This window comes from Homarus americanus, unplaced genomic scaffold (genome assembly GCF_018991925.1).
Source record: "Homarus americanus isolate GMGI-L3 unplaced genomic scaffold, GMGI_Hamer_2.0 scaffold19117, whole genome shotgun sequence".
NCBI classification, from domain to species: Eukaryota; Metazoa; Arthropoda; class Malacostraca; order Decapoda; family Nephropidae; genus Homarus; species Homarus americanus.
In genome coordinates, this window is record NW_024754704.1 from 1,595,333 (window position 1) to 1,613,406 (window position 18,074).

At 40.9% G+C, this 18,074-nt stretch overlaps 1 protein-coding gene across 1 annotated transcript; it reads right to left on the reverse strand.

Annotated features, from left to right (window-relative positions):
• Positions 1-2,515: 2,515 nt before the first annotated feature.
• LOC121856044 (dehydrogenase/reductase SDR family member 4-like) lies at positions 2,516-17,322 on the reverse strand (the record flags this gene model as incomplete). Its single annotated transcript, XM_042351312.1, is given in 5 exon segments — positions 2,516-4,794; positions 10,340-10,395; positions 10,696-10,830; positions 16,071-16,217; positions 17,245-17,322. Coding segments are annotated over 5 exon segments (531 nt in total), but the record flags the coding sequence as incomplete, so codon positions are not given.
• Positions 17,323-18,074: the final 752 nt, after the last annotated feature.

The following is an 18,074-nucleotide window of genomic DNA, read 5'->3' on the forward strand; positions in this document are numbered from 1 at the left end:
CAATGTTCCCATTCCCACATCTTACCAGTCGAGTCTGCTAATTATACAGGACAAAAAGACGTCCCTTATTGAGAATATCCCTTATCGAGACGGTTTACTATATATTGAGAGATACAGTACAGTACTGTACATTCTTTCAAAAATATACATTTCCTTAACATGTAACAAAATGAAACTAAATGTATAATAATGTTACGACCCTCCTCTCACCACTTACCCAGCTTCCACCACTGGTTACCAGCGGCCAGGGTTGTATGTACAGAAGCAGTGGATATCTCACAAGTGTAGTTGAATTACCACTGGCTGTCCCGCCAGTCTCTGATAATTTCCCGACGATTGGTATCAGTGTACAGACAACCAAGAGGTAGATTTCCACCAGGTTACAGAAACACACTTGTGCAATGTAGTCATCTTTAATAGTCTCTAATTCCTCACAACACTGTTCACAGGCTAATGGCTTCACAGCTGGACTTCTCACTTTGAAAACAGTCGGCACACTACCAGTGTACATTTCCTTAGTCTTAGTCTTTTCACTTTATATTGATCATAACAATTCCACAATATCCTGTACTTGCATAGCAATTATCTTCAGTTGTCTTAATAGGCTTGTTGTCCTTTACACTCTTGAGCAGAAACGGTTGACTAACTCTAGACCGCTCGCTGCCACTGATCGCTATAAGAACAGCCCAGTCCCAACCATTGTAAAAATTATCAATAACTTGTAATAAACCAGTGTATTCACTCCCAGTAAACACTGCTCCTTGCACTGTCACTATGTTGAAATGAACTGTAGTTTGAGCTTTTCCCCATCTAGTTATTATATATCTTATTTGTGTCACTTATGTTACTTGTATATTATTTGTAATTCGAAACCCATTCCCCAAATATGTAACTGTATATTTTCAGCCTTCTGGCTGCCAAGCTCTTTCAATAAACCGTTAATTATTATTATTATTATTATTATTTATATATGTCTTGTCAGTCACCTAGAGCATTCTAGCGATGTCCAGACACTGGAGGTCGGTTTGAGACATGCCTGGAGAATTCTAGAATGATCTAGGCTTAAAATAATTAATAAATCATAACAAACATGATGCAATACATTCCAGAAAATTCTTACATAGGTAATACAGTACTGTACATCAACAAATAGAAGAAAATCCTGAACTTGCCAAAATGACTTTTACTTAGAATAGAAAACAATCAAAACACCTAGTTTACCAAATTATTCCTTGGCAAAACAATACTAATACTAATATTAGATGTATATAAGGACTTAGGCCAAGATATAGTGGGATTCTAAACATTGTTTTGTAAGTACAGTATGCATATAGCATGTGTTTTGACTTACGTACAAGTCTGACTTACAAACGTCCTCAGTAACGGAACCAGTTCGTAACCCGGGGTCCCCCAGTACAGTATATGACTCATTGTTAATTAGAGCCTAAAATTAGATGAATTAGCAGTAAGGAACACAGTACCAATGTGATCATCTCAGTGCAAGACCTTAGCTAACAGGTATTGTTTTGTGTTTGTGTTCTCTGTACATTAGATGGTTCTTTAAGTTTACTGAAATAACGATAAACAAATATCTGTAAGCATAGAATGCATGTTAAATAAAAAAAGGCATGAGGTAAAGGATAATTGTTTTACACATTGTTTGATGCTCTATGAGGCACAGACTGATAGAGGATAGAATTAGTTGCAGTTGTAGTGTGAAGTAAATCATTGATAAAAAGAAGGAAGAGAGTTGGTGAAAGAACAGAACCCTGTGGGAGGCCACTACTGCTAGAGAAAGAGCGAGAAATCGATCCCTTGACAACAACTGCCATGGATCGGTTCTCAAGGAAGCTAGAGATGAGAAAACAAAGCGGGGGAGAGAAACCAAAAGAGGGAAGTTTAGAAAGCAAAGACTTGTGCCATACCATGTCAAATGCTTTGGAGATGTCGAGAGCCATGACAAAAGTTTCCCCATAATCCCTAAGAGAGGATGACCAAAGATGGGTGCAATAGGAGAGCAGATCACCAGTAGATCTCGCCTGGCGAAAGCCATACTGGTGATCCGACAAAAGAGAAAGGCGTTCAAGGTGACGGAGAAAAAATGGAATTCAAGATAGTTTCGAAAATCTTAGAGAGGGATGAAGTTAGGGCAATGGGGCGATAGTTAGAGGGATTAGAATGGTCACCCTTCTTCGGGATGGGCTGAACCAAGGCGTGCTTCCAAGAAGAAGGAAAAGTTTGGGTTTTGAGGCAAAGGCGAAAGAGGCGAGCAAGCACAGGGGCCAGGGCTTCAGCACACTCCCTCAGAACACGAGGGGGTATTCCGTCCGGTCCATGCGCCTTACTCACATCCAACCTGGATAACACACCGGCAACCCTGTGAGTGGAGATTATAGGAAAGTGCATAGGTTCAGTAGGAGGTGCAGGGGCAGGAGGGATAGAGTGGGAATCGTCTAAGGTGGAATTAGAGGAGAATAAGGCTCCAAAGAGGTTGGCTTTGTCAGGGGGAGAGTTGGCTATAGAGTTATTGGGATGGAAGAGGGGAGGAAAAGAAGGTGTGAAGAAGCTGTTACAGATGTTTTTAGTTAAGGACCAGAAGGGTTTACTAGAGGAAGAATTAGTCAGGACAGTGGTCCTAACACTCGCTGTGCATCACTTAGCGTAACTCCCGTGGCCTGCCGCTAATATTTCCTACTGAAATTCATGTTTGGTAAACTTATTTAACAGAGATTACCGGTTATATTAAAATAGTAAATTCCAGTATAATTAAACGAATACAACACCACATGCCATTTTCAACAGCTGATGCACAGTAAACAATCGATCAGAACACCACTAAACCCAAGCGGCCAGCCAGACAACTACCTGGCAGTTTGTTTACACCAGCTGATGCAAATGGCGGATCATAAGCCAGGTGTACCATAATGTTGTACCGTATATAGCGGTACTATCAAGGTTCTTTATTGGTATGATGTGTAATTAAATAATATTTTATTGGAGGTGTTGATTTTGGCTTGGTATTTACCAGAGTTCTTACGAAGATAATTTACTGAAGATTTTTAGCGGTTGCTTGCTGTCTTACTTAGATCCTGTTGCCCACTTCCCTTTTTGTATGAACTATATAATATATATATATCAAATATTTAAAGGTATTACGGTAAGTGTCTTGAAAGTGGTGTGGCCTTATTCACACTTTCGCCAAAGGCTATATCCACATTTTAGTTCTAGCCTAGCCTTTGTTTGGGCCTTGGGGGTCGACTTATACACCGCAACTTACGGTATACTCACCACATTAAAGATTTTGACTTTAACGACCGTTTTCATGGTACCAATTAGTTGTTAAAGTGAAGTATGGACTGTACTGTATTGCACAAATTTGTTGGATTCCTTTTATACTGAAATACTCCTTATACCAAACTAGCTGCTCATATTTATTTTAGTATAGAGGTACTGTAATACTCTACCGTATATGTGTGTCAAAGTTGAGTGCCAGAATAATATCCAATTTGTAAAATTTGGGCTACTTTCCTGTCTTTGCCACATCCTGTGAAGGCTGTCTGCCATGGTTTAGTAACAAATTCTTGTGGCAACACTGAACAAGAAAATAATATTTGAAATACAAGAGACACATCTGCATACCCATGGTCGAGATTGATTATTAGCTGAAGGCGGTGCAACAGGTGGGGATAGTAGTGAGAAAAGCAAACCGAGAATTAGAAATTATAAAGCAAACCTTCGAATACAAAGATAGGAAAATGCTCCTTCAACTGTACAAATCTCACGTATGTCCCAGTCTGGATTAATATACACAGGCATGGAGACCCTACCAGAAAGATCTACCATACCTAGAAAGGTTGTGACACAGAGCGACTAAGATGATTCCGGAACAATGCCATCTTAATTATCCAAGTGGACTGAGGGCCTCAGGACTAACAAAACTTCAGACAATAAAACAGATCTCATTGAAACATTCAAAATCCTGAAAGGGATCGAAAACGTGAATCTGAATCACTTTGTGGTGTCAAGCACCATCAACACGTACCAGAGGATATAACAACAGGCTCGCCAAATTATCATGCAGAATGAACATGAGGAAATGCTTCCTCACACAAGAGGGTTGGTAGACCTATGGAACAGTCTACCAGCCCAAGTTGTGGAATCACAAACAGTACTGGGTTTCAAAATAACCCTTGACATAATTATCAAGAACAATGGAGGGATCCTACACAGGCCACTGGCCTTCTCTCAGCATGGTCACCTTTAGTGGGGGTAAGGTAAATGTGGCATGCTTATTAATTATCTCTTTACTTTTTAATTTGTCTTTCAAATTATTTCTAAAATATGTTGTACTCTTATGTTGATAAGTGTGGATGGGGAGCCTGGGAGGTGAAGGTGCTCCCATGTCCCTTTTCCTATCATCTAGACAGCTAGCTGATGGCTAAAGTCACATGGACATCTCTCAGCTGTTTGGTCCAACCAATCACAAGTTCGCACAAAAGACTGTGGGCGGTACTGATTTTACACATCCAAAATGAACAGAATACAGACTAGCTTGAACTGAAAAAATGCTTAACTTATTTCTACATTAAAAAATTCAATTTTTTTAACAGTTCCTCTGTAATGAAAACAATCCCTAAACATCAGTCTTAAAATTAGTCACAATGTAAGCAGTAGTTTCATTACATGCGTGAGGGCAGTCCTCCGGCAACAACAATTGTTTCACCAGTGATGTATGAAGCATCACTGCTGCACAAGAAGGACACTAAACCAGCCATTTCCTTTGGCTCTGCAAATCTATACATGGAGAAAAGAAAAAAATCAGTAAATATATATTATCAATGTACATACAATGCCTCACTGCCCTGCATCATTACCCTACACACCCCTTTGACATTCCTCCCATGCATTTCTCTCACAAGTCAATACCATCACCTCCTCAGCTCTCTCAGCAAATTAATCATGCCACTTAGCTACTTCACTTTCTCACCCTTCTATTTTGTCAACATCAGGTGTAGCCTTTAAGCAACTCATTTCTGTAGCATGAATTTCTGAAAATGCTTCCATTCAAGTTCCTATTATACAACCACCAATCTCACTGATTAGACTCTCCAATATACCAGGTTTACAAGGCATCATTCACATTTAGTAAAAAATTTACGGCATATAAGGAAATCAAGTAAGGTAGAAAACAAATGTAAAAAAATATTATAATGTTATTAGTACTGCAGTCAGTTAATTGAGCAATTTTGGTTTCAGATCATACAAATCAGTTTCCATTTACAAAGAATTTAAATTATTTTGGTGAAAAATACTTGCTACAATATCAGCTATTTTAAATTTTGATGAAAATACCAACAGAAACTTTTTCACTGTACAGTAATCTTTTTTTTTTATTTATCCTCTTCACCACTGATCGGCTCGTTAGCCGCTTGGGCGATCGGTCACGTCTCTGTCACGCACTGTTGACAAATACTGGGCTTGCACCGGCTCCTGAATGTACCTGAACCCGCTCCAGTGTTGGTCAAGTCTTGTCTTGAAAGAGCTCACACTCTCACACTCGGTGCCGTCACAACACTCTCTGGTAGATTGTTCCAAGAGTTTATAACCCTCACTCCGAAAAAGTTTGCCCTCACAGTTTTCTGGACTTGCGGCTTCTTCAATCTCGAGCTGTGACCCCTTGTGGGGCGAGCGTCCGCCAGCTCCAAGTAAGGATACTCGACTGAGTAGTGTCCCCTGAGATGCTTGTACACCTCAACTAGGTCACCCCTTGCCCGTCTGTAATATAAGCCAGGCAAGTTCAGGCGCTCCAATCTCTCAGGGTAGCTGAGGTGCCGAAGTGCAGGCACCAGTCTGGTGGCCCTCCTTTGAACATTTTCAACTGACAGTCCCTAGCATATCTCGAGGACCAGATGGGGTGACAGTACTCCAGATGGGGAAGCACTTCACTCTTGAAGATCGTTACGAGGGACGGACCGTCTAGATATCTGAACGACCTTCTTATAAGACCCAATAATTTATTTGCCTGGTTTACCTTCTTCTCGCAATGGTCCGAGAACTTCAGATCATTGTCAACATACACACCTAGGTCCTTCTCACATTCAGTCTCAAATAGTGCAGTTTCTTCATCCCGTTGGGACATATGATACGCCTCCTTACTGTTGGTACGTCCCAGGTGCATCCTCTTACACTTCGTGACATTGAATCTCAGCAGCCATTCATTCGACCATTCCTGGAGCCCACAGAGGTCCTTCTGCAGCTCTTCACAGTCAGCTTGGTTCTTAATTTCCCGAAATAACTTAGCGTCATCGGCAAACATTTGTATGGAGGAGTATACAACGTCAGGCATGTCATTTATGAAACAAACAAACAAGAGTGGGCCCAATACACTGCCCTGTGGTACCCCACTTGTGACAGGTACGGATGACGATTTCGTCCCATTAATCACCACACACTGCTTGCGGTCATGTAGAAAGTCTTCTATCCATGCAAGGACATTTCCCCGAATTCCGTACCCTTCCAGTTTGATTTTCAACCTTTCATGGGGTACACTGTCGAAAGCCTTGGCAAAATCTAGGTAAATATTGTCGATATTACCACCCCGTTCCAGAATATGGGTCCAAATATCCAATACTTTGAGCAATTGTGTTAAGCAGGAGCACCCCGGCATAAAACCGTGTTGGCAATCCTTTACAAGATTGTTTCATATAAGATGTTTCATCGCGGCATCTCTGATAATACTCTCAAGTACCTTATATATTATGCTGGTCAGGCTCACTGGTCTATAGTTGTTCGTGGAGTGCCGATCGCCCTTCTTGAAGATAGGACTCACATAAGCCACTTTCCATTCACTGGGGACCATTTGTTCATCCAGGCATTTACAAAACAGGACCTTCAGGGGCTCGGCAAGCTCGTTGCACAACTCTCTTAGCATGCTAGGATGCACCATGTCAGGACTGGGACTCTTATGGAACTTCAGCCTGGACAGTTTATTTCTAATACCCTCTTCAGTGAACACAATGTGGGTCAGTGCTGTGTCGAACCGTATGTCCTCAAACGCAGGAAGGTTAGTTGCATCCTCTCTTGTGAACACCGAGGAAAAGAAGCTGTTCAATGCCTCGGCTTTATCCTGGTCAGAATCTGTGTAACTACCACCCACAAGCCTCAGGTCTGATACTCCTACTCGCGTTTTCAATTTCGACTTTGCATAGCGGTAAAAATGCCTTTGGGTTTGACTTGACCTTGCTTGCAACCAACCTCTGGAACTCCTTTTCAGCCCTTCTACATTCTGTCTTTGTTTGGTTTCTGGCTCTTGCATACATCCTCCTGTCTTGCTCATCGTTTGACCCAAACCAAGTCTTGAATTTCTGGGTTTTCTTCTTAATTTTGTCGACTGCCGCATGGTTCATGTGTAGTGATCCCCTCGTATTCCTAGAAGCACTGGGTTTGGTCTTGGGTATATATTTATCGATCAAATGGGTCACTTTACTAGTTATGATATTCAGCGTAGTGTCTGCGTTCTTGTACCTTAATGAGTCAGGCCAGTTGATACCTCTCATCTCTTCCCTCATCCTGTTGTAATTTCTCTTGTAATATTTTCACCTTGGCCTGGCCTTATCTTGAACTAGGTAACAGTTAAATCTGAATGACAACACTATATGGTGACTGGTGCCAACTGGGTCAAGGTGTTCCAGTTTGGCCACCATACCCTCCTCGTTTGTTATGATGAGGTCAAGTGGCTTGGGTGTTTGCTCCCCTCAGTAATGTGTCGGGTCTCTAACATGTTGGAACAGAAAATTATCTCTCAGAGTTTCTACAAAAAGAGTAGCAGGGTTATTCAAGTCATTTGGGGTGGACTTGTTTCTTCAGTCGATGTCGCCATAGTTAAAGTCTCCCATGATAATAAGGTGGCTAGGGTTGAGCATTGCCACGTTGTTTATTAAAGTTCTTAAGTTCCTTTGATTTAGTGGGCCACAGTTTGGGGATCTGTAGATACACCTGACGATAAGTAAGTCCCCTCCCTTTAATTTTATTTTACACCACTTGGACTCTTCAAAAACATCCTCTCCCTGTACCCTCGCCTGGCTGGCTCTAAGGTCTTGCCTGGCATAGATAACCACACCCCTCTTGCATGTTTCTTGAGACAGGTTCGTAAATGAGTCATATCCAGCAATACTGAACTCACATTCCTCTGGGTCGATTCTCCTGTTCTTGTACAACAGTTCTACAACTCCTAAGATATCTGGTTGGTGTACTCTTAGTAGTGTTTCAAACTCCTCTCTCTTATCGAAAAACGTGTCAGTATTAGTGTACATGACATTCAAGCCAGAAATTGTTCTCGGTAACGTCTGCTCTTAGTAGTAACCCCGCTTTCCCCCTATTCTCAGCAGCTGCAGCATTTGCTAAGTACACTGTATTTTGCAGGGTGTCTGCACACTTGCTTCCACTACCCTCCCCCTAAGTATAACCCATGTACACCCGTCCCCGTCCTTCTTTGACTCCTCCCTCTTCTGCTTCAAGTTCTGTACTATACAGTATTCTTCCTAAACAAGACAGTCTTAATTTATTAAAAAAAATTTTTTTTTGCAATGTATGCCATTGTCTAAGTTGAACCCTGAGGAGTGCAAAACCCCTGAATACTATTTGAAAGGAGCAGCTGTAAGTACAGTATTGGCCCAGACATTAATTTAGTATGCAATACGTCTTATCAAGATACACAGCTACTGGGTATGATAAATTAGATTAAACATTCTTTAAGGTATGAGAACTTATGTACCAGACAGGAAATATGACACATACTGATGGACTGCAGGTGACTATATGTTTCTCTCAAGTTTAAGTTAATATAACATTAATATTTAAGAAATAAGACCATAGTGTTAGTGCTTGTAGGCTTCACTACACTACCAGAATCCTGTGATGATGGTCATTGTCACTGTTTTATTGTTATTTCCCACGCTCTCATGGGTTAGCTGTGATTACCTGATGGCAGCTCTCCAGGTTGCATGGTCTTGAGCAGTTTCTCCAGGTCATTTCTTACAATCTCTCCAAATACTTTTGGCCTATTTCTAATTCTCTTCATCACCACATTTAAAAGCATGTAGTATCTCTAGATCCAAGTGGCCTCCTCCTTTCTCTCCATTAACCTAAATAATTTTAGCCTACTACTATAATACTATGCAATACCTTGCCAATACAGTTGTACTATCAAGACCCAACTAACCTCTTAGATTTGAATTAGGTTTCCTGTCTCTTAATAACACACTGCACATCCATCTCACCGCTGTCATATCAAGCCGCTCAAGGGTATGCTTGATATCATCTTTATTTGCCCATGTTTCACTTCCACACAACAACAATGTTCTTACACTGGCTACATACAACACTACTTTCCCTTTATGCAAAGAGAAAATCCTTTTGTCATCAATAAAGAAAACAGCTTCCTGCCACTTAGGATTCTTATAACCCAGCTATCTTCAGCACACGATCACATCAACCAGTTAGTAAAACTTATTAATGCAATCCAGAGATAAAGCCTCAATGTCAAGCTTTTTTAACCTTGCTTATGCCACATGATTACCAGCACCTACAGTAACCTTAAAAGTCAGCAACATCCTGTTATCTCCCATTTACACCACTGCACCTACCGTTTACCCACCTTCCTTATTCACTGTACATTATCAAATTACTGCCAAATTCCATCTTACCAACAATATATGAACATTTTCCACTACAAGTCCTTCACCCACACAACTAATCATTACTTTAATTAAAGCCACATTCACACTCTTGATGGACCCTACTTACACTAAGGTTCTCCAGCCCCAATAACCCCTCACACAAAACACTCTGTGACCCTTAACTTTCCCATAAACAACAGCTTTCTGTCATTTCTTTTGTAGTTGCTTGGTCATGAACCCAAACTGAATTTCATTAATGTCCATGCTCTCTCCCTAAGTATTTCCTAACAACTTCGGGCCTCTGTAGTTTTTACATTTAAGTGCGTCACTCATTCCCTTATAAATATTCACAATCATGCTCCTCAGCTGAACAGTGAACAAAAATAGAATGAAGACATACTGGGAGAATGATAACAGAGTTAGGCAGCACCAGGAACAGACGGAGCAGTGGTCAAGAAATAATTATCAAGAGGAAGAAGGTAAATATGTAATATCTTTTATCTGTGAAAGAGATTCTGTCATAATCCAGCTATTTAAACTCCAAATACTGAACTGACATTTTGGATATGAACAACAGGTAACTATTTTAAAGTTGGTTTTATATACCGGCACACCCTATTTTTTTTTCGGGGGCGGGGGGGATAATACCTAAAACCACTTACCTTCCAAGAAGAATATTTTCCTGAAGCTTTTCAGCTGCTGCAGGATTTTCAATCAACTGAAAAGTTGAAGAAAGTGTTATCAGCAGACACATACCTGGGAGCATTATAAACTAATAAATGCAACACAAGAGCATCTCAACACTACATTTTGGCTCTGATGCCTCAAGCAGCAGGACAGGTCATAAAGCATTTAAGAGGCTCATAAATAAAACTCACAAAGATGATAATATACAGTACAGTACCTGAATTGAGATAAGGGCACTGTGTAAACTTTGCTCTGATGATATTAAGGGTCATAATATTAGTAAAATCACTGTTCATGGAAAACTTGAGCTACTGTACACATGAAGTCTTACCACACTAGAGAACTTGGTGTTCACTATACCAGGAGCCACACAATTAACCCGGATGTTGTCAGGTGCTACCTGCTGGGCAACTGCTTTAGTTAGTCCAAGGAGAGCTGTCTTGCTAACACTGTATGCTCCCAGAAGCTGTAATACAATAATTAATAAGAAGAAAATTATCAATGGACCATTTCCAGAGTAGTAAAGTAACTAAATAAATTTACTTGAGCATTGTACTCAGGTAACATTTTTGGGTATTTACTTTTAAAAAGTACTCAAATATTTTAGTACTTTTACTTAAGTATGATTTTCTAATTCATTTACTCCAATACAATTGACCAAACCGGTAGTAAAAGAGTTGTAAGAGGAGGGTATGGTGAGGGGGAAGCCATGAAGGGTACAGTGTGGGTGATTGGAGACACCATACAGTCACATACCTAGAGGTCTCATGAGGTGAGGTGACGTCAGGTTAGGTCAGGTAGCAGTGGCCATGACAGTGGACTTTCCCTTTGATCTTCTTGTGTCCATTAGCCCCATGACCACCCACCTCACCTAGCATACCCTCTTATCCTCCCTCCCCCATCAGGAATGTGATTGGGTCTTCTGAGGAATGTTCTTATTGTTAAAATGCTTGTAATACCATAATGTTTTCATGTATGTCACATGATGCACATTGACCAATTATTATTATCGAGATATCTTTATTGAGGCTACAGACATTAGCTGATCAGTAATGTTGCCTCAGCAACAGCACTGTCATACTTATGATACAGTATATGTTTGCACAAACATGTACTGAGGGTCCCCGGGTTACGAGCAAGTTCCGTTTCTGAGGATGTTCTTAAGTCGGATTTGTACGTAAGTCGGAACACATGCTATGTATACTCGGCAAAAAAAGGATCTTTCAAGAGGGGTCCGATGAATTTGGAACTGAACAATCCTGTTGTCTCGCTAGGGTTGGTAGGCATGATTGTGAGACATTTCGTACTTATTATGGTTGGCCTAATTTTGTTCTTTCATTCAAAATATAAAGTTAGTTCATTGCAAAATGACTGGCGAATAGCAGCATGCCTTATGAGCATTTATCAAAAGCCTTCATTTGTGTTGTCATTTCGTTTCGCACAAGAAATGTAAAGATAGTTTCTTTACCGAGTGTAGGGTACATACCATACTTACAGAACAATGTTTAAAATCCCACTATATCATAACCTAAGTCCTTATACTGTATACATTTAAAATGACTTAATTTAAGAGAAAAGAAAAAATAGAATGACAAAATACAGTCAATGAAAGAAAAAAGTAAGTCATCAGGTAAATAAAATACAGTAATACCCTGCTTTACCCGGTTTCGCTTTACGCTATTCTACATTTACGCGGTACCTCGCCAGAATTGGACTTTCATTTTACGCGGTGCATCTACTCATATACGCGTAGTGTCTGGCGCGACGCTATTTTTAGATTCGACGCTCCTGCTTGGGCAAGCCGCGCGGGTAGGTTGCACAGTGGATGTCTCTGTTGCGTTATCAGTGATGTCATATGACGTATTGGACTGTGATTGGGCCACGCATTCTTACCTCCCTACGCCGCTAGCTGTGATTGGTTTAAAGTAATATGACGTGTCCACCCGCGGGAGAGAGGAAAGACGACGCTTGACCTAACCGCGTCAGTTGCATCCCTCCAGGCCACACCGTGTAAACCAGTATCCATTGTTCTGTAAAATGGCTTCCGCCGGACCACCGCCCCCAGAGAAAAACCTTGCATTACTTGGACCCAGCCGCCCTAAGCCAAAGAAGATACGACGTTCCCTAAGCTACGAAGTGAAATACAAGATCATTCAGGAGTTGGAGAAAGGAACATGTCAAGCTGATCTCGCGCGCCAGCATGGAGTCAACGAATCTACGATTCGTACTATTAAGAAGGATGCGGCCAAGATCAAAGAGCACATGAGAATCACAAAGTCTGCAGGTGCTTCAATGATCAAGTATTGCCAGAACAAGGTGCTGCTAAAGGTTGAAAATTTGCTGGCGAGTTACTTGATTCGTCAGGCGAGACGCAACATGGCGATCAACACGCGATCCGTTCAAGAGTACGCCCGTGAACTGTACGCAGCAGTCCCACGTAAGATGGGAATTGCAGAGCCCAAACCCTTCAATGCTTCCTCTGGGTGGTTGCATAGGTTTAAGAAGAGGAACAAGATCACCAACATCAACATTGGTGGTGAAGAAGCAAGTGTTGACCGTGTGGCGGCTAGAGATTTTCCTCCGTTCTTACGTGAGGTTATGGAGGAAGGGCAGTACACCGACGACCAGGTGTTCAACATGGACGAATCCGGTCTATTTTGGAAAAAGCTACCTACCAAGACCTTCGTTGTCCGGTCCGCCAGCAAGTGTCGGGGCCGGAAGTTGCAGAAGGAGCGCATCACCATCCTCTTTACCACCAATGCCTCCGGTACCTGTAAACTCAAGTTATCGGTGATTCACACAGCCCGCAAGCCTACAAGAACGTGGACATGAGCAAGATTAATGTCCACTGGCTGACCGCACGAAAGGCGTGGATGTTCTCTGCTCTGTCACCCTCCTGGTGTGATGACTGTTTCGTTCCCGACGTGAAGAAATTCTGCAAGCAACAGAATGTTCCATTCAACATTCTGTTGCTCCTTGACAACACACCAGGACACTCGCCACTACTTATGGATCGTCACCCCAACGTAAAAGTGGTCCTCCTTCCTCCCAACACTACGTCATTAATCCAGCCCATGGACCAGGAGTTGATAGGCAATGTGAAAGCTGCATTCTTTGCAAAGAAGTTTAAGCTCCTGAACGACTGTACCAACACCAAGGATGAGTTGCGTAACCTGGGTGACACCGATAGCGAGAGCAAAAGCGACGAGGACGAGGACAAGGAACAACAGGTGGTGAATCAAGAAGTTCTCATCAAACAGTTTTGGAAAAAATTTAACTTCAAACAAGCTGTGGACTTCTTGGTGGAGGCATGGGATCAGCTGTCTGTAGCTACGATTCGTCACGCATGGAGGCATGTGTTGCATGGTAGCCCAGGTGAGAGGTGGAGTCAACCTGTGACTGGTGAGGTTCAGTCTGTTACAGTGGCATTGGAACTTGCAAGTGAAGCTGCGTACAGTATTACAGCTGAAGGCTTCTCCGAGACCACCAACGAAGACATCCTGGAGGTGATCAGAGATCCTGAAATGACTGCCAATGAGATGTTGGAAGATGATCACGTCAGTGAAGAGGCAGGTGGTGCGTCAACCCCAGAAGAACGCAAGTTAATGCATAATAATGTTAAGGGTGCCATCGAGCGTGCAGAGAAATTGAAGCTCTTCCTTTCCAACGACCTGACGATGACCGCTATGAAGTCTTCCATACCCGGCAGGTGCAGGCTATGGAGCGGTACATCAAGGTGTACCAGGACAACATAAGAACATAAGAACATCAGAAAATAAGGAGTCTGCAATAGGCCGGTTGGCCTGTGCATGGCAGCTCCTGTCGAGAGTTACTACCACTCTCTATCATCCATGAATCTATCCAGCTAAGCTTGTTCCACTTGTCCACCACCCTATTTGTAAACCAGTTCCTTCCTATCTCCCTCCTAATCCTAAACTTATCCAACTTAAATCCGTTGTTCAGAGTCCTATCCTGCTCGGATATTATAAGAACTTTATCTATATCACCTTTATTGATTCCTTTCACCCACTTAAATGCTTCTATCATATCTCCCCGCACTCTTCGTCTTTCTAGGGAATGCAAGTTTAGTTTCTTTAACCTACCGGTAATAAAAAATTTAACCAAATTTACAAAGGCTTAAGAAAATGACAACTTCTTTTATGTGGCTAAATTACATGGAGGTTTCTGTACAATACACTAAAATGTACAGTACAGAATACTGAAACCTGTCTTAAAATGTACGGATAATGTAAAAAAATAAATTTTTCTCTAAGTACAGTACTTATTTGTAATGTTGCAGGTAATAAATAAACAAACAACAAAGCACAGTAGAGTAATGTACACCCACAAAAAAATTATTCGGCTCCCGTGTCATATTGTATCACGCCGTAAGAGTGCTGAATAATTTTTTAGTCGGTGTACATGATACTTGTACACACACATACACACATGTACACATGCACAATACATAAATGTACACCCAGTAAAAAATTATGCGTCACCCTCCTCCTAGTCACAAGCCTGGCACTTGACATTATTAGAGACCTGCCACGCTTTGCTATAAACAGATGAAATGTACCGGGAACTTTACCCCCACACACTCATCATTCTCTCACTTTATGTAACTTGACGAAACCTATGACCCTTCAGGCTTTTACGCCCTTAATGTACGAGTCATAAAGGCAAGTATGAACTTTGCATACTTACCAGATGGGCGCTGTAAACGCTTCTGCACTTCACCTTGCACAGGATGTAAGGGGGTGCCCAATAAACTAGCCCCCTCGGGGGCAAATCTGAATCTTACGGCGTGATACAATATGACACAGGAGCCGAATAATATTTTAGTGGGTGTACCTGTATGGTACTCAGATTTCTTTTTCAGTAGGTTCTTTCTTCTGTCTAAAATATACATCTTAAAAATCAACAAATTAGTTTATTGTTTCCATGATACATTGGGCCTGGTTGACTTCTTGATCATAATTTATTCTATGATCTGCACATGATAGCAGTTGTTTTCAGCAATATTTCTTTAAATTCTTGTAATAGTCTTTTACACTGTACTACTGCACAGTAAAAACCCATAATTGTAACAATTAATTTTTGTGAAAAAATGTTATACACTATGCGATTAAAGTGCCAGAATGCATATTATAACTTTTGCCTAAATTCACAGGGCCATATATCCAGTAATTAGAACCTAAAAACATGAAATAAATTACAAAGACCCAGTAGTTGAGCCCACAATACACGTCACAGACATAGTACATGTAGATGGAGTGAAAAAAGTCAGCAGATACTGTAGTTAGTAGAAACCCCTAATATCAGTCAATTAAATCCTACTTCTACAACTGTCGCTCAACAAAACACAGCAATAGACAATATGTATCATAAAACTACAATCAGCAAGTAAGAATTAGTTATCCTCGCCCCTTTTAGGCATGGCTTGGATACCACTACTATTGTTGCCATGGAGCGCTGTAACAGCAGCCATATCTTAGCACAGGCCATCAAACCGGGAGCTTTAGTTGTCCCAGTGAGCAAAGTATATAACTCAGGATTTCTGTATATGTTGTATAAGCGAGTATGGCATACATGTATAATGTGAACTGCCTGTGATTGGCAAAATATGTTAAATGATCATCATGAAATAAAAAATCAATTAAACCTTTTTTTTTACTATCTTAAACAAAAACAAAAAATACTTACATTGAATGGCTGAAATCCTGCAACTGATGACACATAGACTATTGATCCTCCTCCTCGCTGCTGCATGTGTGGCACCACCAACTGTGAGAGCTGGAGGGCATTTTTCACATTGACCTCAAAGATTTTATCCCATGCAGTCTCTGGACACTGAAAGTAATGCTGTATAGTATCTAGATACAGTACTTTGTAAGTATTATAAGTCACTTATCAAATAAATACACATAACCTAAAGCTAATGATGCAACAGATAGCTAAGACTGATGTAGGTGTACACATTAAGAATGACTTGGGGCCCCGGGCGGTAGTTCTCTGGCCTTCAACCCTTTTCCTACTCAATCGAAGATACTGTACACAAATCCAGAGAACAAAAAATGACCAAGGTTGAAGGCGAAACAGTGAACATAAATCGGTGCCTAGACGACCGAGTATTGAACTGTATATAACAAAATTGCTAACATTTACCTATTCAATACAGTACATGATATATTAGTACTGGAGGTTATTTCACTTTGTTAAGACATCATACATCAGCCCTGCACAGCATGACATTATGGAGTCAATAATGTACCTAAATTATGAACACCCCATAAAATGTTGCCAATCAGCTGAACCTTGTGTAATAGTGTCTGAATTCATTTGTGTGTTCATTATTATTTCTCATGGGCTACAGCCAGAAGTCAGCACGCCTGGTTTTTATTGGTCAATTTGAATCTTTTGACTGAGCAATGTTGTCCTAAATTCTTATCTTTAATTTCCCATATACTGTACTATAATACTAGGTGAACAATACAGGAATAATATACTGCTCTGCTGGTAATCTACGGGGACCCTTTAACCTTGGGCTCTAGGCTGCCAACCCCCTTTAATCGAGCCCTGTAAATAGGCCAAACTAATATGGAAGTTACAGTGCATTAATGACAGTGAAGCATAAGGGAGGTAAAAAAAATGTGAGAATGATGCACTGTGGAAAAATGTCATAAAAAATATTCTTACATGAATACAAATCATGGTATGGAATGATTCATCACTAAACTGTATATCAACTACTGATATGTACCAACAGCGCCTTCATCCCGTCACATTACTCACAAATGTTGAGTAATATTTTTGTAACTTTGTCTCATTGTATCACAAAGAGTAGAAAGTGTAAGTATAAAAAATATCAGCAACTTACATCCAATACACCTCCTATTGTGGGATTTACAGCTGCATTTGAAACTAGTATGTCGATGCCACCAAACTTTTCCAGAGTCTGAAAAAATTTGCATATGAAAAGGATTATAATTACTGTCTAATAAATAAGAAAATAAATAAAGAAGCAAGCAGGAACATAATCTCTCTCTGTCACACACACACACGTACTCAACAACTGTAGTCTGGGTCAAAAGTTCCCTCCCTCCCAAAATGAAGCAGCATCGACCCTAAATGAGATAAAACAGCACAATCAGGCGCCCGCAGGCGCCATAGATCCTCAGCAATTTGGCAAGATGAAAATTTCCTTCACCACTCACTGTCTTGCTAGCTTTCCCGACTGCATATACAACCATCAGGAAAAACGAAAGATGTCTGTGGCTGTCACCTTCATTGACTTCACCAAAGCATCTGACCAATACCCTTTCTACACTAACCTGGCCCATAAGCCCTGCCTCTCGTCTATAGCTACAAATAACTGATTGGTTCCCCTGAGCGTCTTACCTCTCCCCGGACTGCACGTGTTTATATTGACCCTTTATAATAAATATTTAAAATTTTCTAACATCCTCTCTGAAGTGCTAATGCCTTAAAATGATTTGCATTTTGATAAGCCATATATTTAACATTATTTTAGATAACAACAAGTCTGCTTACCAATTGTGAACACATTTAGTTTGAATTTTCTATGAACCAACCACCTATTAGTATTGAAGTGGGGCGTGGCTTATAGGCCAGGTTAGCGTGGAAATACTATAGTTGACCACAATTTAATCATCAACAAAGCTATCGACCTCGGGTTTCGAAGAAGTC